This window comes from Marmota flaviventris, chromosome 17 (genome assembly GCF_047511675.1).
Source record: "Marmota flaviventris isolate mMarFla1 chromosome 17, mMarFla1.hap1, whole genome shotgun sequence".
NCBI lineage: Eukaryota > Metazoa > Chordata > Mammalia > Rodentia > Sciuridae > Marmota > Marmota flaviventris.
This window is the reverse complement of record NC_092514.1, coordinates 37,105,244-37,128,380: the sequence shown is the minus strand read 5'-3', so window position 1 is coordinate 37,128,380 and position 23,137 is coordinate 37,105,244. Positions and strand designations below refer to the sequence as shown.

Here is a 23,137-nt window from a genome sequence, read left to right as displayed (position 1 = left end):
TACTACAGGGACACAGCCACATCAATGTTTATTGCAGCACAATTCACAGTAACTGAACTGAGGAAGCAACCTAGATGCCCTTCAGCAGATGAATGGATTTTTAAAATGTGGAATATATACACACTGGAATGAATATTACTCAGCAATAAAAGAGAATAAAATCATGGCATTTGCAGGTAAATAGGTGGAGTTGGAGAAGATAATGATAAGTGAAGTTAGCCAATCCCAAAAAAACAAATGCCGAATGTTTTCTCTGATATAAGGAGTCTGACGTATAGTGGGGTAGGGAGGGGGAACATGCAAGGAATAGATGAATAGAGGAACTCTAGATAGGGCAGAGGGGTGGGAGGGGGAAGAGAGGGGGCATGGGGTTAGCAAGGATGGTGGAATGTGATGGACATCATTATTCAAAGTACATGTATGAAGACACGAATTGGTGTGAACATACTTTATATACAGCGATATGAAACATTGTGCTGTATATGTGTAATAAGAATTGTGATGTGTTCCACTGTCATGTAGTTAAAAAATAAAATCAATTTAAAAAAAAAAAAAAAGAAGAAGAACTGAAGCTGTGGGAATCCCAAGCATTCTGTCCTGGAGGTTGTCACTTCCCAAAGCCATGAAGCTCTCTCCCCCAGGGCAAATTTATTCTGAAAGGGGCTGGGGATGTGGCTCAAGCGGTAGTGCGCTTGCCTGGCATGTGTGCGGCCCGGATTCGATCCTCAACACCACATACAAAGATGTTGTGTCCACCGAAAACTAAAATAAATAAATAAATATTTAAGAAAAAATGTATTCTGAAAAATAGAGATAAAACCACTTCACTGTGCAGGGAAGGAAGATACAGCCCCTCAGTGAGTCAAGCATCTCTGGAGAGAAGAGGACAGAGGAATCTTATTGCACCAGACATCTTTTACATTCAAATTTCCCAAAGGAGCTGAACAAGAGATAATTGGAGATGGTTCAAGGACATTGAAAACAGTATCTCATAGCCAGAAAATTTTCTATTTATCTTTCAATCCTGATTAAGACAAGGTGAAAGCCTATAAATTTTGAACATCTGATAATCTCCTTTGGGATCGGGGAAGGTCCCTAGCAAGCCTCAGTTTCAGAGTCTGAGAGGACAATAACAAGGTGGTTGCATTGCTTCGTTTTGCTTGAAACATGTCTAGAGTTACCTTTCTATCTAAAAACATGCTTCTGTTTTCCATCTACATAATTCAAAGAGTCTCCTTTTGGCAGGCGGTGGTGCATGCCTGTAATTCCAGTGGCCCAGGAGGCTGAGGCAGGAGGATGCAAGTTCAAATCCAGCCTCAGCAACTTAGCAAGGCCCTAGGCAACTGAGACCCTGTCTCATAATTTAAAAAATAATAATAAAAGGGCTGGGATGTGGCTCAGTGGTTAAGCACCCATAGGTTCAATCCCAGCACACACCACACACACACACACACACACACACACAAAGGCTTTTGAAATAAATGTAAGAGAGGGGAAAGTGAGTTGATTTAGGAAAAAATGGTAAGTAAAATATAGCATAGGAGATATGCAGATGTGACAAGAATCCTGCAGGTTGTTCATGCTTCTTGGAACCCCGTGGCTGATTTGGAAGTCAAATCCCAAATCAAAACAATCTTCAGCATTACATAAATAGAATTGCAGAGAAAGTCAGGGTCTTTGGAAGGACAATTCATGCAGCGATTAGGATTTTGAGAAATTATGCATGAGGATGAATTTAGAGTTTGGGGATAAAGGCTCAGGCAGGAGTGAGGGATGATGGAGCTGGGGATATGCCAAAAAAAGGGGGGGTCTCCTAAAGTCCCAAATCCCCCTGGAAAAGGGAGTTTTCCCTTGACCAGAGCAAGAGACTTCAGAAATTTACCCAGAAAAACAACACTGTTTGATTCAGAGGTATGTTTCTGAAGTCACCTATAAAATAAAGTCCTCAATTTTAGCTTTTCCAAAAACAAACAAACAAAAACCCAAACAAACAAGAAACAAACAAACAAAAATCCTGCAAGAGAAGAGAAGCAAGGAATAGATAGATATAACTGTATTCCAGGTTGCCTCAATACTAACAAGATGGTGGCTTCCTACTTAGCAGAAGCAAAGCTCTAGACCTCAATAAGGAGAACAATAATGGACTGGGGATGTGGCTCAGTTCCATGCATCAATGAGGCTCTGGGTTCAATCCCCAGCACTGCAAAAGAAAAAAGAAAAAGAGTATAACAGTGCTGTTCAATAGCTGCCTCACCAGGGGCTAAGTGCATACCTGAGATGCAGGAAAAATGAAGTGGAGACTGATATAGGCAGGCCCCATCACTGACCAGGATATTCCATTATCCCTAGCCCCATAGGAAGAAAACAATTAAGAGAGACAAGACTTGACAAAAAAAAAAAAATGATGTTTTTGAGAGAAACATCCCAGGAGTCCCTGATGCTCTTTCCGTGAGCATTTATGTCCCTGCTCAAGTTAAATATTTGTTTCCCTTAAAATTTACATACTGGTTTTCTAACCCAGGATGTGGTGATGGGATTAGAGGTGGGACTTTTTAGGAAGAGATTAGGTCATGAGGATAGTGCCCTCATAATGGGGACAGAATCCTTATAAAAATGAAATCCCAGAGAGCTCCCTTAAATCTTGACCTTGAACTTCCCAGCCCCCAGACTGTGAGAAATAAATCCCTGTAGTGTAAGCCACCCAGTCTATGGTATTATGATACAGTCGCCCCCATAGATTAGGAAAGTCCTGGCTGTAAATTTTCCAGCTTGGGCTTTGGGCGGATAATTTCCTGATTCACACAAAACCAGACTCAAGTGCAAAGTCTTTTATCCATTGGCATTTTGGCTTCAGTTTTTGTTTTGTTTTTCTTTTGGAAGATTTTATGTTTTGATTGAGGGAAGGATGTCATTTCCCACTGTGTACCAGAAGGGATGTGCAGGCAGTAAAAGTGAGACAAAAGCAAGGCAACCAAAAGCGACTGTCTCCACTCCGCCCCCCCCCCCCCCTTGTGATTCTTACACTTTGGCTCCAGTTTGAGGAAATCATAGGACCAACAGATAAACCCCACCCTCACAAAGATCCTGTTATCCAAACATTGATTAAAAGCATGCTATTCAACAAAAGGCATCACAGCAAGAGATTAGAACCCTGGCTTCTAAATGCTAAATTTTGCCCAAAAGGTAAACATCAAGATGACTGTGAGTAAAACAATAAAAGCTCCATAATGCAAAAAGGGAGGGCAGAGAAGCCAGATGGACTGGTGTACACCTGTGATCCCAGCAACTTAGGAGGTTGAGACTAGAGGACTGCAAGTTTAAGACCAGCCTCAGCAACTTAGCAAGGCCCTAAGTAATTTAGTGAAACTCTCTGTCTCAAAATAAAAAATAAAAAGGGGGGCTGGGGATGTGGCTCAAGCGGTGACGTGCTCGCCTGGCATTCGCAGGGCGCTGGGTTCGATCCTCAGCACCACATAAAAATAAAATAAAGATGTTGTGTCCACCGAAAAATTGAAAAATAAATATTAAAAAATTCTCTCTCTTTTTTCTCTCTCTCTCTTAAAAATAAATAAATAAATAAATGGGGTTGGGGAGGTGGCTCCATGGTAGAGTACCCCTGGGTTCAATCTCTAGTACAATAAATAAAGAGATAACAAAATAGTCAACGAGTAGATTGATAATTAACTGGGAAAAAAAAGAGTGAGGGCAGAGAGCCTTTTAAAAATCATTTTTAGCTGTAGATGGATACAATACCTTTATTTTATTTCTATTTGGGGCTGAGGATCAAACCCAGTGCCTCCCACATTCTAGGCAAGTGCTGTACCACTGAGCCAGCCCCAGCCCCAGAGAGCCTTTTCATGGTCCTCTAGCACAAAGAAAAGTCTTCTGATCTCCTCATCTATTACTTTATTTAATTTTCTCAGCAGTCCTATGAGGAAGGTAAGGGTAGGTAAGGTAACTGCCTCCATCTTACAGACAAACAGAGGCAAAGAGAGGTTAAGTGTACCACCCCAGGCTTCCTGGCTAGTTGTGTGCCAATGCTTTCTGCCCAATCTGACCCAACAGAGTTGAATTTCCAAATCTTCAAAATAGGTGCAAATCTAGCTGGGGGTCCTTCGGCAGATGAATCGCTAGGAAAAGAAAAGGAGACAGAGATATAGGGGAGATATGTAGAGTATGAGACTTAGGACCAATCACTTGGTAAAAGGTATAAGAGTTCTTTCTGGGGTGATTAAAATGTTCTAAAATTAGATTATGCTGATGATTTCACAACTCTGTAAATACACTAAAGAGCACTGGTTTATACTGTTTAAATAGGTGAATTTTACAGTATGTAAGTTGGGTCTTGTTTTAAAACAAAGCTGTTTTTAAAAAGCATACCAATTATTTATAATTTTTTTAGTTGTTGATGGACCTTTATTCATTTATTTATAAGCAGTGCTGATTATTGAACCCAATGCCTCACATGCTAAGCAAGTGCTCTACCACTGAACCACAAGCCCAGCCCAAAAGCATACCAGTTTTTTGAAAATGGGGGCGAGACTAAGTTTTGTGGCTACAGACATATTTGGGTGATAAAACTCTACAGAAAAATACAGAAATGATTAGTGGGAAAGTCAGGACTGCTCTCAGGTGTTGCGGGGTTGTGATTGAAGTGGGGCACATGACAAAGCAGCTTCTTCTCTTTTTTGGGGTGGGGGGTATCAGGGACTGAACCCAGGGGTATTTAACCACTAAGCCACATCACCAGCCCCCCCCCACTTTTTTTTTAAAGACAGGGTCTTGCCAAGTTGCTTAGGGCCTTGCTAAATTGCTGAGGTTGTCTTTGAACTTGTGATCCTCCTGCCTCAGCCTCCTGAGTTGCTGGGATTACAGGCATGTGCCACCACACCCAGCTACATACAGAGCTTCTGTGGTGGGCAACAGGTTTCATTTCTTGACCTGAATAGTAGTTTCCAGGATGTTTAAGACCCACATGTGTTTTGGGTAGTTTTCTGTATCTGTATTGTTATGTAATAAAATGATTTTTAAAAATAGGGGAATTTTCCAGGTACGGTAGTGTATGTCTATAATCTCAGAGTCTCAGGAGGATGAGGCAGGCAGATCACGTGAGGCCAGCCTGAGCAATTTAGTGAGGCCCTATCTCAAATTTTTTAAAAATGGCTGGGGGGCTGGGGATGTGGCTCAAGCGGTAGCGTGCTCGACTGGCATACGTGCGGCACTGGGTTCGATCCTTAGCACCACATACAAAAAAAGATGTTGTGTCCGCCGAAAACTAAAAATAAATAAGTAAGTAAGTAAATAAATAAATATTAAAATTTAAAAAAAAATGGCTGGGAATGTAGCTCAGCAATAGAGTATCCCTGGGTTCAGTCTCTAGCACTGCAAAATATAAATAAATACATACATAAATACACAAATAAATAAAGTAGGAAAAATCAAGTAAGAAATGACACATATGCCAGACAGACTATAAGGTGCCTCCCATGCACCCCACATTCTGGAGTTCTTACCCTTGTTTCATGCCCTCCCTTTAAGTGTGGGTGTGATCTATGACTTGCTTCTATCCAACAGAATAAGGCAAAGGTAATAGGATATGTGCCATTATATGTTTATGTAATTATTGTGTAAGATTTCACATCCATCTTTTTTTATATATAAATTAATACTGTGCATAGGAAGCCTTATTTTTAAAAAAATATAATTTTATTTATTTATTTATTTATATGTGGTCCTGAGGATCAAACCCAGTGTGTCACACGCACTAGGCAGTGCTCTACCACTGAGCCACAACCCCAGCCCTTCATGTCCATCTTGCCAAGAGACTTTCTCTTCTTTATTGACTGGGAGGAGGCAAGCAACTCTGTTGCAAAAACTCAGGGGGTAAGGAACTGAGGGTGGTCTCCAGTCAACGGTCACCAAGAAATAGCAGCTGTCAATTCAACAACAAGAAACTGAATGCTGCCCACCACATGAGTTCCAGAGCAGATCCTTTCCTGGTTGAGCCTCCTGTGACACTGTGGCCCCAGCTGACATGTCAACTGCAACTTGAGAGACTCAGAAGCAGAAGCCTCAGCTAAGCTGGACGCTGACTCCTGACCCACAGAAACAGTGAGATAATAAATGTAAATTGTTTTAAACCACTAAATCCATAGTAATATCATTACACAGCAACTGATAAGTAATGTATGTCCCTTATGTTCTGGGGTCCCTGTGGCCACCCTTGCATTCAGTGAATCATTACCAGTTACAATTTACTGTAGTGAAAGGCCACAGAATAAAATCAGCAATAGAAAAAGGCACACAGAGCAAGAGAATTCCCAATCATCCATCCCCTCCCAGTGGGGTCCTGAGGACATTGCTTAATTTTCCCAGCAATGATGTGTGGCAATGTGGTTGGAGTACTGCCAATCAGGGAAGGTTCCCCAAGCCGCAGTATTCAATGCTTTTATTGGGGATCTGTCACATAGGCATGCCTCACTGCCCACATGGCTGACTTAATCTCTAGCCCGTGCAGAGGTCAAGGTGATACTGCATGGCCCAAAGCCCCCACTTAAACCAAGCCACTCATGCCAGGCAAGATATGTGAAGGGCTTATAGGTCCCCTCTCTTGAGTCTGTCAGAGGCCAGTCCTTTCTTTGAAATGTGCAGGGTTCAAGAACTTCAAGCCTGCTTTGTTAATCCTGTACCACACAAAAGGATGAACTTCAAAAGTGGGATTCTTAAGTTGAGTTGCCACCTGCTTGAAGGCAGAGAGAGAGGCCAGGAGACCACTGTGTTTTAACCCCTGAGGAAGCTTTATACTCGTACTTGATTTATGATCAGGGAGTTTCCAGGAGTTAGGCCATAGAGCCAGAAGGCAGGGTGCAGAGGAGAGGAGGCCGCCATCTCACACTCATACAGAAGCTTCTCCTGACTGGCCACTGAATAGAAGGCAAGCTTCCTCTCCTCCAGGTCCAGCCAGATGCCCACCACCCCAGGTCTGTCTGAGCCAAGGACAGTTTCTTTGACCATGGTCCATGCAGACAGCTGGCCAGTTCCCTTCCACTCTATGCACCAAGAGTCTGCAGTCCTTCCCAGCATCCGGTCTCGGCTCATGCCCCAAGAGGCCACTCCAACTGCCCAGTTATTGCAGCACTTCGTGTCCACTTCCCAGTAATGCCGCCCAGAAGACAGGGCCTGGGAACATAAGACCTGGCTGGTTGAAAACCTCTCTTGACTCCAAGGATAGGGCTGCCGGAATTGAGACACAGTCACTGTCCGGCAATCCTCTGATACCTTCAGGATACAGGAAAGGCTTCCCAAGTCAAAGGTTGGATTGATGATCCCTGAGGAGAAAAGTATACCACCACAAGATCAGCTGGCTTTGGATCATCCAGGCTAACATGTCATCCAATAGAAAAAGCAGCATTGTATTTGTGTGTGTGTGTGTGTGTGTGTGGTGCTGAGAATTGAACCCAGGGCCTTGTGCATGTAAGGCAAGCACTCTACCAACTGAGCTTCATCCCCAGCTCAGTGTTGTGTTCTGAGGGGTGAAAATATTTTACTCATACATGCATTAAAATTGGTACACCAAGGGGATGTGGTTGGTTATAGCTCAATGGCAGAGCACTTGCCTAACATGTGTAAGGCACTGGGTTCGATCCTCAGCACCACATAAAAATAAATAAAATTAAGTCCATATACAACTAAAAATATATTTTTTAATTTATTTATTTAGATAGATAGATATATTCTAGATGTTGTTATATGAACAATACCCCATTCCTGCCTTACTTTTCTTTTTTTTGTACCGGGGATTAAACTCAGGGGCACTCGACCACTGAACCACATCCCCAGTCCTATTTTGTATTTTATTTAGAGACAGGGTCTTATTGAGTTGCTTAGGGCCTCGACATTGCTGAGGCTGGCTTTAAACTCATGATCCCCCTGCCTCAGCCTTCCGCACCATTAGGATTACAGGTGTGTCCATATCCAGGTGCCTTACTTTTCACCTACCCATTAGTTATCTTTCAGGAAGCCCTCTCTTCCCGCTGGCTGAATTCCATCCAGCACAAAATCATCTCTTATTTTTCTCAATATTCCTATGCTTTACAAGTATGACTATTGCTATTGGATCTCTCTAGTTAAACTTTGGTTTTCTAATTAAGGTATGTATCTTATTCATCTTGTGTGTGTGTGTGTGTGTGTGTGTATATATATATATATATATATATATTTAGCTGTAGATGGACACAATACTTTATTTTATTTATTTATTTATTTATTTTTATGTGGTGCCAGGGATTGAAGCCAATGCCTCACGCATGCTAGACAAGCACTCTACCACTGAGCCACAACCCTGGCCCTCATCTTGTATATTTCATATTATTTCTCCCCCCCCCCCTTTTTTTCAGTGTTAGTGATCAAATCCAGGGCCTCAGACATGCTAGACAAGTGCTCTATCACTGAGCAATACCCCAACCCTTGTTGTTTCCTACTGAGTGAACAACTGCTAACTCTTGTGTGCCATGACCACTCAATGCATTATTTCACATACATGCACTTGTGCATCCTCATAGAAAGCCCACAAGAGAAATGCTATTGTTGTCACCATTTTACAAATGAGGAAACTGAGTCTCTAAGGGACGAAGTGATTCATCCAAGCTCACACAGCTAGTGATGCTGGGAGTCACACCCCCAGCTCCATGATCCATGCTCTTAAGGACTCCCCAGACTCGGACAGCAGTAGCACCTATGCAGGTGGGGGAACAGGCAGTTGGCTGTAATTGGTGACCCCCGCCTGGATATTCAAAGGTTGCCTGGGCTCTAAGTGCTCATGGGTCTAGCTGAGTCTGAAATTTGGGAGTCTCAACGCCTCTTTGCCTTTGTACTCAGCTCCCCGTGTGAAGGGACCTATTCTGGACAACAAACACAACTACAGTCAGCCAGGGAGTGGGCCTTGCAGCGGGAAGATAGACAGCATGTTCTTCCTTTTCTCTCTACCTTTTCCTTCTTTTAAATATTTATTTTTTTTTAGTTGTAGCTGGACACAATACCTTTATCTCACTTATTTATTTTTATGTGGTGCTGAGGATTGAACCCAGGGTCTCGTACATGTGAGGATAGCACTCTACTGCTGAGCCACAACCCCAGCACCCCCCAGTTGTTTTTCTTCAATATTTTTTTTTTTAGTTGTTATGGACCTTTATTTTACTTATTTATTTATATGCGGTGCTGCTGAAAATTGAATCCAGTGTCTCACACATGCAAAGCTAGTGCTCTACCACTGAGCCACAGCCCCAGCCCCCAAACCTGAGTTTTAAATGGACCACATACTTACACTGAGCAAAACGAGAGGTCCTCCTAGGTTGAGGGCAGCTCTGGTCAGGCAATGAGGAGGAAGACAGAGCTTTCGGGAATTCCACTAAAGAATCAAAAAAAAAAAAAAAAAAAAAAGGAAAGAGAAAGGCCCATCAGTAAAGGCATACTGAAGGTATTCAAGTATCACATCCAGGCACGTGGCTTACTTTATACTGTGGCACACTTCTGATCAGGCAATATATTCAGCCCAGGTACAGCTAGCTCCTGAGGACACTGTGGAATTTTTTTTTTTAAATAGTTGGGCACAATACCTTTATTTTGTTTATTTGGTTTTTTATGTGATGCTGAGGATGGAACCCAGGGTCTCACATGTACTAGGCTAGTGCTCTACCACTGAGCCACAACCTCAGCTCTGGAATATTTTTTAATATATATATATATTTTTAGTTGTTGATGGACCTTTACTTTATTCATTTATATACGTGGTGCTGAGAATCTAACTCAGGGCCTCACACATGCGAGACAAGCGCTTTACCACTGAGCCACACCCCCAGCCCCTCACCGTGAACTCTTACTGTTTGTTTCCCCAGTAAGCCCTAAGGTCCCGGCTTCTTGTTCATCTGTGTATTCTAAGCATGAAGCCCCATATGAGCCCTACATATAGAAAGTATCTGTTGCATTTTTAAAAAATATTTTTTAGTTTTCAGTGAACCTTTATTCTATTTATTTATATGCAGTGCTGAGACTCGAACCCAGTGCCTCACACATGCTAGGCAAGTGCTCTACCACTGAGCCATAACCCCAGCCCCTTGATGCATGTTTATCAAAGAAATTAACTAATACAGTTCCAGGGGTGTGCATCCTCCTGATACCCACCATACTCATGATCCCTGTGTCAATGCCTTAAACTACTGCTATATAAACTGGTAAGATTTGTCTAAACTGCTGCTACCTCCTAACTTCTCTCAAAGTACAAAAGTTGAATTGTTAACTCAAAGCAACTATATGTGCTAGACTGCAATGACCATAACAGAGTAAGAGAAAGTAAAGAAAGCTGGGTGACACATGCCTATAATCCCATGGACTCAGGAGGCCGAGGCAGGAGGATGGCAAATTGAAAACCAGCCTCAAAAATATAGTGAGGCCCTAAGCAACTTAGTGAGATATGGTCTCAAAATTTAAAAATTAAATACAATCAATCAACAAGTACATTAAAAAATGCTCACCATCTCTAGCAGTCAGAGAAATGCAAATCAAAACCACCCTAAGATACCATCTCACTCCAGTAAGATTAGCAGCCATTATGAAGTCAAACAACAAGTGCTGGCGAGGATGTGGGGAAAAGGGTACACTTGTACATTGCTGGTGGGACTGCAAATTGGTGCAGCCAATTTGGAAAGCAGTACGGAGATTCCTTGGAAACTGGGAATGGAACCACCATTTGACCCAGCTATTCCCCTTCTTGGACTATTCCCTAAAGACCTTAAAAGAGCGTACTATAGGGATACTGCTACAACGATGTTCATAGCAGCACAATTCACAATAGCTAGACTGTGGAACCAACCTAGATGCCCTTCAATAGATGAATGGATAAAAAAAAAATGTGGCATTTATACACAATGGAGTACTACTCAGCACTAAAAAATGACAAAATCATGGCATTTGCAGAGAAATGGATGGCACTAGAGCAGATTATGCTAAGTGAAGCTAGTCAATCCCTAAAAAATAAATGCCAAATGTCATCTTTGATACAAGGAGAGCAACTAAGAACAGAGCAGGAAGGAACAGCATGAGAAGAAGATCACCATTAAACAGGGACGAGAGGGGGGAGGGAAAGGGAGAGAGAAGGGAAATTGCATGGTAAAGGAAGGAGACCCTCATTGTTATACAAAATTACATATAAGAGGAAGTGAGGGGAAAAGAAAAAAAAAACAAGGGAGAGAAATGAATTACAGTAGATGGGGTAGAGAGAGAAGATGGGAGGGGAAGGGAGGGGAGGGGGGATAGTAGAGGATAGGAAAGGCAGCAGAATACAACATACACTAGTATGGCAGTATGTAAAAAAGTGGATGTGTAACCGATGTGAATCTGCAATATGTATACTGGGTAAAAATGGGAGTTCATAATCTGCGTGAGTCAAATGTATGAAATATGATATGTCAAGAGCTTTGTAATGTTTTGAACAACTAATAATTAAAAAAAATTTTAAAAATTAAAAAATTTTAAAAAATAATAAAAATAAAAAAGGCTGGGGATGCAGCTCAATGGTAAAGTGCCTCTGGGTTTAATCCCCAGTACCAAAAAAAAAAAAAGAAAAGGAAGGACAACTTAAAATGTGGACGCTGAAGATGAGCTCTTCCCCTGTGTACCTTGAAGTGACAGGGGCATATAATCTAAGACTCATTTTATGAGATGAAAGACCTTGTCTAGGGGTGTGGGCTGTGGCAATTTAGGGCATGAGAACAGGAGAGTTGTTCATGAGAAGCCATTCTCAAAATTCCAGTGGGCCCTGAAGCAACCCAAGTGATAACACACTTGTGTATCCACTGATAAATGGATACACAAAGTGTGGCTGATAATGGAGTTATCAGTGGAATACTATTCAGCCTTTATTAGAAGGAATTCTGACATACCACAACATGGATAAACCTGAAGGATATTATTCTAAGTGAAATAAGCCAGTCACAAAACAGACACATACTGCAGGCTGGGGGTGTAACTCCATGATAGAGCATGTGGTCAGTATGCATGAGGCTCTGGGTTTGGTCCCCAGAACTGACAAAATAATTTTTTTTTAATTCATATAGGCAACACTATTCTCCTATTTAGCTGATAAGATTGTTGCTTATTATTAGTTTTTTAAAATAGGTTGTATGACCTGCTAAAATAAATTACTTTTTTTTTTTTGCACAGCTAAGGATTGAATACAGGGTCTCAAACATGCTAGGTAAGCACTCTACCACTGAGCAACATCTCCAGCCCCTTTATTTTATTTTATTTCTTTTATTAAATCTAACATTTCTCATCCCTATTGAGGTGGGAAATAATCTACACTTGAGTGTTTCCAACTTTAAAGATACTCAGAAAAAATTTACACACAATGTACATTCAAAATATACTATTAAAGTAGTATTGAATATGGGGCTGGAGTTGTGGCTCAGTGGTAGAGCGCTTGCCTGGCATGTGTGAGACCCTGGGTTCAATCCTCAGCACCGCATATGAATAAATAAATAAATATATAGATAAATAAATAAGTTAAAGGATCTATTGAGAACTAAAAACTATTTTTTAAAAAATACTATTGAATAGCTATTAAAACACTGGAAATTATTATGAAATAAAGTTTTATGATGAATTAACCCTCTGGGTATAAAGCAGGTTGCCTATTCACTGGTTACAAAATGAATGTTAGGTTTTGTAAGAGGGAAAATAAGATGTTTACATTAAGCACGTGACTGTACAGAAATATTTGTTATGTAAAACTTAATTATTGAGAAGTTTCTTTTTTTCTTTTTGTTTTTTGGTATCAGGGATTGAACCCAGGGGTGCTTAACCACCAAGCCACATCCCCAGCCCCTTTTTATATTTTACTAACGTCAGAGTCTCACGGAGTTGGTTAGGGCTTCTCTAAGTTGCTGAGGCTGGATTTGAATTCATGATCCTCCTGCCTTAGCCTCCTGAGTCACTGGGATTACAGGCATGCACCACCATGCCTGGCTTCGAGAAGTTTCTTTATAATAGAGTTAAAACAATCTCATTTCTCTACTACAACAAGGGAATAAGTCATAAGATTTTTCTTTTAAAAAATTAGAAAGAAACCTTTGGGCATTTAAAATAATTTAATAATTTCAGGACCGAATCTCTATACTACTATTCTATTTAAGTGCTGCATAAGATTTACAAAATTTCCTGATGAGTTTGTCAAAAGTGTAGATTCCTGAGACTGACTTCTAGAGATGCTGATTCAGTAGTCTGGAACATGAAGAACAACTAGTCTAAGTCTTAAAAATATTGTATGTGGTCCTGGCAATGTATCAGTATATGATCCCTAGCACCACAGAAAAAAACAAAACAAGAAAATATCCAATATATTCTCTTTCAGTGTTTTGTTTTGTTTTTTAATCTTTTAGATAGGCTTTCATTAAAATTTCCCAGGTTGGCCTCAAATTTGCAATCCTCCTATCAGCCTCCTGAGTCTCTGGGATTACAGGCGTACAACACCACACACAGCTCCCCAACATTAATTTTAAAAGACCACACAAGATACAAATAGACAATTTGTGGAGAAATTAAAATTAAAAGTATGGTACACTGCTAATCACTCTTTTACACAACAAATTGACAAAAAACTAGTTTGACAACACACAGTTGGAAGATTGCACTGATATATACTTCTATAGGAGTGTAAATTGGTATAATCCAACTACAAAGAAATTTGTCAACATATAACAAAATGCCAAATGAATTTACCCTATGACCCAGCAACTTTTACTGGCAAACTTACAATTACATCTGTACCCATGTGAAATGATATATGTACATAGCATTCAGCATTTATTGTAATTATAAACAATTAGAAACAATCATGTATCCATCAGTAAAGAATTGGGTAAATAAAAGTCTGTATGCATAGATTGGAATACTAAGCAGCTATGAAAAACAAAACGCTCTCCTGTGTACACTGATTCATAAAGATACCAAGATGTAGAACAAAAGCAACATACAGAACAATGAATATAAATGTATTACCTTTTGTGTAAAAAAGTAAAACTGTGGGAAATAAAATGCAAATTTATATTAGCTTATATTTTCATAATCAAATTCTGAAGGCTGGGATTGCGGCTCAGTGGCAGAGTGCTTGCTTAGCATATGCGAGGCACGAGGTTCGATTCTCAGCACCACATACAATAAATAAATAAAATTAAAAATTAAAAAAAAAATTCTGAATGGATCTAATAAAAAGTGGTGAACTGAGATAAAGGAAAAGGGAGAATTGGGCAGGGTGGGAGAGAAACTTTTGTTGTATGCCTACACGTAGTTTTTTTTAAATAAAACATTTTAAACTTAACCTCAAAATTCAAAAATTGATCTGAAATTTGTATTAATAAATAAAATCACTATGTTTAGGATTACATGAGACCAAGACAACATTTATTTCTCAGATAATTTCTGGAACAACTAATAAACTGCCCTCTAATCATTTTCCTTAAGAAACTTTCTCCAAAGAATCATGCTTCTCACTTGAACAAGGAATGACTTTTTAAGCATAGCAAGATTATTTAAATATTAGAAAGCTATGAGAGATAGATCCCTACAGTACAAAAAGTTAGCAGTGGCCAGACCAGGAGGTAGGGTTTTGGAGGACCAGAGCTAATCTCTAATGTCTAACTGGCTGCTATAACTTTTCACATAACTCTGGGGGAACAGAGAACACACAAAGTCAAGAAGAAAGCCCTTTCTACATTGTTACTGTTTGACATTAACATGTACCCCAGAGATTATATTTGAAAAGAATGCATAAAAAATTATCTATACAGTTGCATGCTTTGTTAATAAAGACATTTACTAGTTAACAAATAAAAAGCAACAAGGCAGTATGGCCATTTTTTTTTTTTTAAGAGAGAGAGAGAGAGAGAGAGAGAGAGAGAGAGAGAGAATTTTTTAATATTTATTTTTTAGTTTTTAGTGGACACAACATCTTTACTTTTATTTTTTTATGTGGTGCTGAGGATTGAACCCAGCACCCCGTGCATGCCAGGCGAGCGCGCTACTGCTTGAGCCACATTCCCTGCCCCAGTATGGTCATTTTGACAATATTAATTCTTCCTATCCAGGAGCCTGGAGGGTCTTTCCATCTTCTGTGGTTTTCTTCCTTTCTTTCTTTGGTGTTCTGTAGTTGTCACTGTAGAGGTCTTTCACCTCTTTTGTTAGATTGACTCGCAAGTATTTTACTTTTTTTGAAGCTATTGTGAATGGGATAATTTTCCTAATTTCTCTTCCAATAGATTCATCACTGATGTATAGGAATGCGTTTGATTTATGGGTGTTGATTTTATAACCTGCTACATTGCTGAATTCTTTTGTGAGTTTTGGAAGTTTTCTGGTGGAATTTTTTGGCCTCTTCTAAATATGGAATCATGTCATCGGCAAATAGTGATACTACCAAAAGCGTTATACAGATTTAATGCAATTCCGATTAAAATCTCAATGACATCCTTCATAGAACTAGAAAAAGCAATCATGAAATTCATTTGGAAAAATAAAGGATCCAGAATAGCCAAAGCAATCCTTAGCAAGAAGAGTGAAACAGGAGACATCACAATACCAGATCTTAAACAATACTACAGAGCCATATTAACAAAAATGGCATGATACTGAAACCAAAACAGACATGTAGAACAATGGTTCAGAATAGAAGACACAGAGACAAACCCACATAAATATAGTTATCTCATACTAGACAAAGGCACCAAAAACATCCATTGGAGAAAAGATAGCTTGTTCAATAAATGGTGCAACAAAATGAAATTGAACCCCCTCTCACCCTGCATGAAACTCAAGTCAAAGTAGATCAAACACTTAGGCACCCAGCATCTCAGGAAGCTGAGGCAGGAGGATCACGAGTTCAAAGCTAGCCTCAGCAATAGTGAGGTGCTAACTCAGTGAGATCCTGTCTCTAAATAAAATACAAAATAGAGCTGGAGATGTGGCTCCATGGTTGAGTGTCCCTGAGTTCAATCCCAGGTACCAAAAAAAAAAAAAAAAAAAAAACAAACAAGACTTAGGCACTAGACCAGAGAGACCCTGTGCCTAATAGAAGAAAAAGTAGGCCCAAATCTTTACCATGTCAACTTAGGATCTGACTTCTTTAACAAGATACCTAAAGCATAAGAAGTAAAATAAAGAATCAATAAATGGGATGGTTTCAAACTCAAAAGCTTCTTCTCAGCAAAGGAAACAATCAATAATGTGAAGAGAGAGCTTATAGAATGGGAGAAAATCTTTACTACATGCACCTCAGATAGAGCATTAAATCTCCAGGATATATAAAGAACTCAGAAACTTAACACAAACAAACAAACAAATAACCCAATCAATAAATGGGCTAAGGACTGAACAGACACTTCACAGAAAAAATACAATCGATTAATAAATATATGAAAAATGTTCAACCTCTTTAGCAATTAGAGAAATGCAAATCAAAACTACTCTAAGATTTCATCTCACCCAGTCAAAATGGCAATTATTAAGAATAAAAACAACAATAAATGTTGATGAGGATGTGGGGGAAAAGGTACACTCAGACATTGCTGGTGGAAATGCAAATTGGTGCAACTATAATGGAAAGTAGTATGGATATTACTCAGAAAACTTGGAATGGAATCACCATTTGACCCAACTATCCCACTTCTCGGTGCATAAATGTATGCTACTATCATGTATAACTAATTAGAACAAATAAAAAAAAATTAAAAAGCAACCAGGGCTGGTGGTGCACACATGTAGTCCCAACTATTCAGGGGGCTGAGGCAAGGAGGACCCTGTGAGCTCGGGAACTGGAGACCAGCCTGGGCAACATAGCAAGACCCATCTCAAAAACAAACATCAAAAGCAGCCTATTTCCAAATCTCCTTGGGAGGATAACATGACAAGCAGTAAGCTGGGATCTCCGTTTATGGGCTTTATTTTTTATTTTTTAAAGAGAGAGTGAGAGAGAGAGAATTTTTTAATATTTATTTTTTAGTTTTCGGCAGACACAACATCTTTGTTTGTATGTGGTGCTGAGGATCGAACCCGGGCCGCACGCATGCCAGGCGAGCGCGCTACCGCTTGGGCCACATCCCCAGCCCCATTTATGGATTTTAGAAAACGAGTTTCAGTCTATTCAGGGCCTGAGATACAGCACACCTCCAGTCAGGTCCCCAAACTTACCTAGTCACAAACACGCCTCAGCCGACTCCCACTTGATTTACAACCCCACAGAGAAGAAGCAGCCACACTCTGGGATCCTGTCCCCAAAGAACAAAGCCCCGCAGCACTTGGCCATTTCCACCCAGCTCCTGCGTTTAATCCTCCTCCACAAAATAAAATCACCTCACCCTGGGTCTGCTCTTCGGGAGCCGCTTTCCATGTGAAGTTTTCTTGTAAGTTTTTCTGAATTTCTTCTAGATCATGGAGAATCTCTCCCATCCTCCCTTCTGATGTGTTGGAAGTTTCTAGGTTTAAAGAAGTCAAGCCACGGTCCTCCCCGGAAGACAAGGCCTATTCATCATAAAACAGCAAATCAATTGAAAGTGCCCATTGGAACCCATCAAATATGACATCCAATGGCCTCAGCCTCCTGAGTCTCTGGGATTACAGGGGTATACCACTATACTTAGCTTCCCATCATTGATTTTAAAAGACAACACAAGATATGAATAGATAATTCATGCAGAAATACAAATTTAAAAATACAGTACTCGAATATGTTTTCATTTACCTCCTAGCAGGTTTTTTTAAGATAAGGCTTTCAAAATATGTACCTTTAAAATAATATGGAATAGTATTAGTATAGCAAAATATTAAAGAGTATTTGTTATTTATTTATTTTGAGATGAGGTCTCACTATTTTATTCAGGCTGGTCTTTTTTAAGTGTATATATTTTTAGTTGTAGATGGACACAATATTTTGTTTTTTTTTTAATGTGGTGCTGGGGATCAAACCCAGTTCCTCACACATGCTAGGCAAGTTCTTTACCTCTGAGCCACAATCCCAGCCCTTTAGGCTGGTCTTATACTCCTGAGCTCAAATGATCCTCCTGCCTCATCCTCCCAATTGCTGTAATTACCAACTTGCATCACAATGCCAGGCTCAAAAGTGCTTATTTCTGAGTGATGGTGTTATGGAGGAATTTAATTTGTCTTTTGTTTGTTTGCTTTTTGTGATGTTAGAATTGAACTGAGAGCTTCATGCATACTAAGCATATGCCTTACCACTGAGCTACACTTCCAGCTTAATGTGTTTTCTTTAAATGCTACATACTTTCTGACTTTTTTTTTCAATAAACAAGACTTTCTTAGGTAATACACAAATTAAAAAGTTTACGCCCATCTTATGGACCTTACAAAATAAATTATACAACTTCACTGAGATAAGCCATAAAGGTCAGATAATCTCCCAACTCTATCAAAAGCCAATGTAAGGGTGCTGGGGTTGTGGCTCAGCGGTATAGCGCTTGCCTAGGATGGGGGAGGCCCTGGGTTCAATCCTCAGCACCACATTAAGATGAAGGTATTGTGTCCAACTACAACTAAAAAAATAATGATTAAAAAAAAAAAAAAAAAAAAAGCCAATGTAAGCATGTGGCCACATCTAGCTCTGCTCTCTGGGACCTGTAACACATGCTTCCTGATTTTTCTTTAACCTCAGGTCCTGCTATTTATTCCCCAAGACAGCCCCTCATCTTTTACTCAGTTTTCTTTGATAACTGAAAAATCTATCCTCCAATCTTTTCACCAATCATAACGTATTATACTTATTGAGTACTTTCCACATGCTAGGTATTGAGACGAGATCTCACTATGTTACTCAGGCTGGCCCAGCCTAAGTATGGAATTTGTATAACAACCTCACAAGGCAGGTTTATTTTCCCGATTTTACAAAAGAAGTTGAAGTTCATGGAGATTAACTAAATTGCCATGGTGAATATCATCCTACATGTTCACATTGTTCAAGCACTTTTTTTCTTTTGTACTAGGAATTGAACCTAGGGGCACTTTACTCCTGAGTTACATCCCCAGTCCTATTTATTTTTTATTTGAGACAGGGTTTCACTCAGTTGCTGAGGTTGGCCTCAAACTTGCAATCCTCCTGCAACTTGTGATCCTCCTGTAACTTGGGAGACTAAGGAAAGAGGATCACAAGTTCAAGGCCAGCCTTAGCAACTTAGCAAGACCCTTAACAATTTAGTAAGAGTCTATCTCAAAATAAAAAAAAAATAGGACTGGGGATGTAGCTCAGTGGTAAAACATGTCTGGGCTCAACCCTTAGTACCAAACAAAAAACCATGGGTGTTGGGGGGATCACTTTTTTGGGGGGGAAGAGGGTGGTTAGAAAGGGATCTACAATTCAGCCTTGAAGAATTCTAGCATTTAATTGCTCAGAGATAGAGAGAGAGAGAGAGAGAGAGAGAGAGAGAGAGCCTACAAATCACACTGAAAGGAACCCACCAGAATGTGATGGAGGAAAAAACCAGAAAATTTGTGTCCCAAAAGCTAAGAAGTTAAAGCAAGAGAAAAATAAAATGAAAAAGTGTTAAGAGTGTCAAGGCAGATGATGTCATCAACTATATCAAGGCTGCTGAAAGGTCAAATGAAGATAAGAACCAGAATGTCTATAGACCTGACCTAGAGGCCACTGTGATTTTAGAGAGAGTTGGTGGAGTGGTAAAGACAAATCCTAGCCCACTTGGAGCTTCTGTAACTCATATCCAGCATGCCAAACTTCGAGTCATTCATGTTTGGTTGAGATTAAGGGTGTGGCTCAGTGGTAGAGCATTTGCCTAGCATGTGTCAGGCCCTGGGTTCCATTCCCAGTACCCTTCCCCCCCTTCCCCATACAGTTGAGACTTATTGGATCTTGAGTCCTCAAACATATTCATATTGCTCTCTTGGAAGCCATCCCTAGCCCTACCCTGTTTCTCAACTTTTTCTCACCCAGCTGAGCCTACTGTGCTCACAATGTTTACTTCGTTGTCTTGTCCAGATTCTGAGAGAGGTGTCTGCCTCTGGAGTCTCTTGACAATGTCCACCAGCTGTCCCACCAGGTCCGTCAGCTTCTGGACGACTTCTGTGATGTTTTCCGGTACTGTCGCCTTTAAAAGAGCAAAGCTGGGCTTGGGAGGTCCTATAAAACGGGACCTGGGAACCAGCACTAAATAAAGTGAACCGTAAACTCTGTGTCTTTATATAGACCAATGGAATAGAATGGAGAGCCAAGAAATAAGTGCTCATATATACGGTCAAATTAGTATTATTTTATTTATTTACTTATTTATTTGCCGTACTGGGGGGTTGAACCCAGGGCCTCATAAATGTTAAGGAAGGGCTATACCTCAAATGATTTTTTTTAAATTTTTTTTTTAGTTATAGAGGAACACAATACCTTTATTTATTTACTTTTATGTGGTGTTGAGGATTGAACCCAGTGCCTCATACCTGGGAGGCAAGTGGTCTACCCCTGAGACACAACCCCAGCCCCTCAGATGATTTTTGACAAAGAGTGTCAAGACTATTCAATGGGGAAAAGGAGTCTTCAACAAACGGTACTGGGGAAACCAGATATCCATATGCAAAAATCAACTCAAAAAGCTGAGGGTGTTGCTCAGTGTGCTCAGTGGTAAAGTGCATGCTTAGCATGTGTGAGGCTCTGGATTCTATACTCCAACACACATACACACACACCCCTCAAAATCTGTCGAAGACCTAAATATAAGGCCTAAAACAATACAATTTTAAAAAGAAAACAGGACAAAGGCTTCATAACATTGGATTTGGCAATCATTTCTTGAATATAACACCAAAGGTATAGGCAACAAAAGAAAAAATATAGGTTCGACATAAGAAATTATTTTAAAAATATACCTTGGGTTGAGGTTGCGGCTCAGCGGTAGAGCGCTTGCCTAGCATGTGTGAGGCCCTGCGAGCGATACTCAGCACCACATAAAAATGAATAAGTAAAATAAAGGTATTGTGTCCAACTACAACTAAAAAATAAACATTTTTTTAAAATGTACCTCAAAAGACACGAATAGAAGGAAACCCAGAGAATGGGAGAAAATAATTGCAAATCATGAGTCTGATAAGGGATTCATACTCGGAATATATAGAGAATTCCTAAAACTCAAAAACAACAACAACCAAAAGGACACTCAATTTAAATACGGCGAAGGATGTAACTCCAAAGAAGATCCGCAAAGGGCCAATACGCACGGGAAGATGCTCAGCCTCATCGGTGCTGGGGGGAAATGCAAATCAAAACCGCGAAATACCACTTGACACCTCTATAGAGCTGTAAGGCTGTACTTAAAAAAAAAAAAAAATCCAGAAAATAGCAAGTGTTGACAGGGATGTAGAAAAATTGGAACATTCATTGTTGGTGGGAACAGAACAGGGCGCATCCACCCTGGAAAACAGTTTGGCTGTTCCTCAGTCGGTTAAATACGGAATTACCATGCGATCCAACAATTCTGTTCCTGCGTATACACCAAAAGACCTGAAGACAGGGGTCAGAGGGGCAGCTGAGTGGCAGGAGGAGAGGGTAGGGGGAGAGGGCGGGCGGCGCGGGCAGCCTGCAGGAGACAGGGGGCGAGCGGGCGAGGCTCCCTACCCGCGGCTGTGCCGGGCGGTGCTCGGGCCCTTGGACCGGGCTCGGGACCCGCTCCGGGCCGACCTCCAGCTCGTTCTGCGCCCGGCTGAACTTGTCCGCCAGGTACTGCAGTAGCGTGTTCTTTCGCAGCTTCGGCGGCAGCGCCGCGCCCTCGAGGCAGGTGGGGCAGGCCCAGGGGTGGCTGGCGACCCCGGTGCCCCGCGCGCCCCACGCTCTCCTCAAGCACTCGCAGCAGAAGCTGTGGCCGCACTGCAGCGTGGCGGGCGAGGTCAGCAGCCCTTGGCAGATGATGCAGTTCAGGTCCTCCTCCGTCAGCCACACGGGGATCGCCGAACTGGAGCCGGGGCCAGCCATGGTGACCCAGGCGTCTGTACTCGGAAGCGAGCGCCCACGTCCCCACTGGCTCCTCCTCCTCCCCACAGCCTCTTCCCCTCCCCGCCGCGGTCCCTCGATGCTTGCTTTCTTCCGCTCAGAGGACAGAGGACCGACCCGCTGCCGTCCAGCACGCGGCGCCCTGTGGGCAGAGCTGGCCTTCGGTGGCGGCCACTTGCCTGGGAAATCAATTTGCCCCAAGCCGCTAGGAAAGTGCCGATGTTCCAGAGAGTCCCTTTAGCTTGCTCCCGGTCTCCCTCATTAAGATGCAACCCCACATCGTTTGGGAGAATGAGAAAGAGGGTTCGATTCAGGAACTCATTAATGGGGATGCGCCCACTAGGTGTTATCCAGCCCGCTATAAAGTGGTAAGGAGCCGAGTGCAGTGGCGCACATCCTAATCCCAGCGGCTCTGGAGGCTGAGGCAGGAGGATCGCCAGTTCAAAGCCAGCCTCTCAGCAATAGCGAGGTGTTAAGCAACTTAGACCCTGTCGCTAAATAAAATACAAAATAGGGGTGGGGTGGGGGTGTGGTCGAGTGCCTCTGAGTGCAATCCCTGGTTTTTAAAAAAAAAAAAAGTGGGAAGGGATTAAAGAACACCGTTGCACATCTACTGGGACACTTTTTAAAATACCGATGTTGGGGCATCTCTCCCAGACAGTGTGATTTCACTTGTCTGGAGTGGGGTCCCGGCTTGGATGTTTTATAAAACCTCCCTCAAGTGATTCTACCACGCAGTCAAGATCGAGTAACTGATCTCCAAACTTTTAAAATCTCTACAATAATGTAGAATTGTTCCAGTCTCCTTGATGCCCTTTGCGGGCTGAAAGCCCGTTACCCAACAAGCACCCCAAATCTTATAGGGATCCATCATAGAAAAAAAAAATCCTGATTTTATTTGTTCGGTTTTTTCTTGGGTTGGTTTTGCTGTTTTTGTTTTCTTGCCCCATTGGGGAGCAAATCCAGAAGTTTTTAAAATAATTTCTCAGCTGGAAACTTGATTCGATTTTTTTTCTCTTTATTTTTGTCGAAAACAGACATTTGAAATCATCTGTGTTATCCAAGTCATTGGAAGTATATTCACTTTCTTAT

The 23,137-nt window shown here is 41.1% G+C and overlaps 1 protein-coding gene across 3 annotated transcripts; it reads right to left on the bottom strand.

The window, feature by feature from the left end:
* Positions 1–6,431: 6,431 nt before the first annotated feature.
* Positions 6,432–22,060, bottom strand: Rnf135 (ring finger protein 135). Of its 3 annotated transcripts, none has more exons than XM_027924182.2 (5): positions 21,674–22,060; positions 20,025–20,159; positions 17,403–17,565; positions 9,323–9,406; positions 6,432–7,328 (listed from the first exon to the last, which is right to left on the bottom strand). In XM_027924182.2, exons 1-5 carry the CDS (start codon positions 22,025–22,027, stop codon positions 6,799–6,801), a joined length of 1,266 nt encoding a protein of 421 aa, XP_027779983.1. In that variant the 5' UTR covers positions 22,028–22,060; the 3' UTR covers positions 6,432–6,798. The 3 variants fall into 3 exon arrangements, with proteins under 3 accessions (XP_027779983.1, XP_027779984.1, XP_027779985.2); XM_027924183.2 differs by having other exon boundaries at positions 20,034–20,159; XM_027924184.2 differs by lacking the exon at positions 21,674–22,060 and having other exon boundaries at positions 20,002–21,621.
* Between the last annotated feature and the right edge of the window lie 1,077 nt (positions 22,061–23,137).

What these genes read in the sequence shown, in the direction of transcription:
- Rnf135 (XM_027924182.2), bottom strand. Translation starts at nt 22,027, where the DNA reads ATGGCTGGCCCCGGCTCCAGTTCGGCGATCCCCGTGTGGCTGACGGAG. An exon ending in AAGACAACGAAGTAAACATT is followed by an intron (nt 17,566 to 20,024) that starts GTGAGCACAGTA and finishes TATGATGAATAG; the next exon opens with GCCTTGTCTTCCGGGGAGGA. An exon ending in TCCCGAAGAGCAGACCCAGG is followed by an intron (nt 9,407 to 17,402) that starts GTGAGGTGATTT and finishes TTGATTCTTTAG; the next exon opens with TGGAATTCCCGAAAGCTCTG.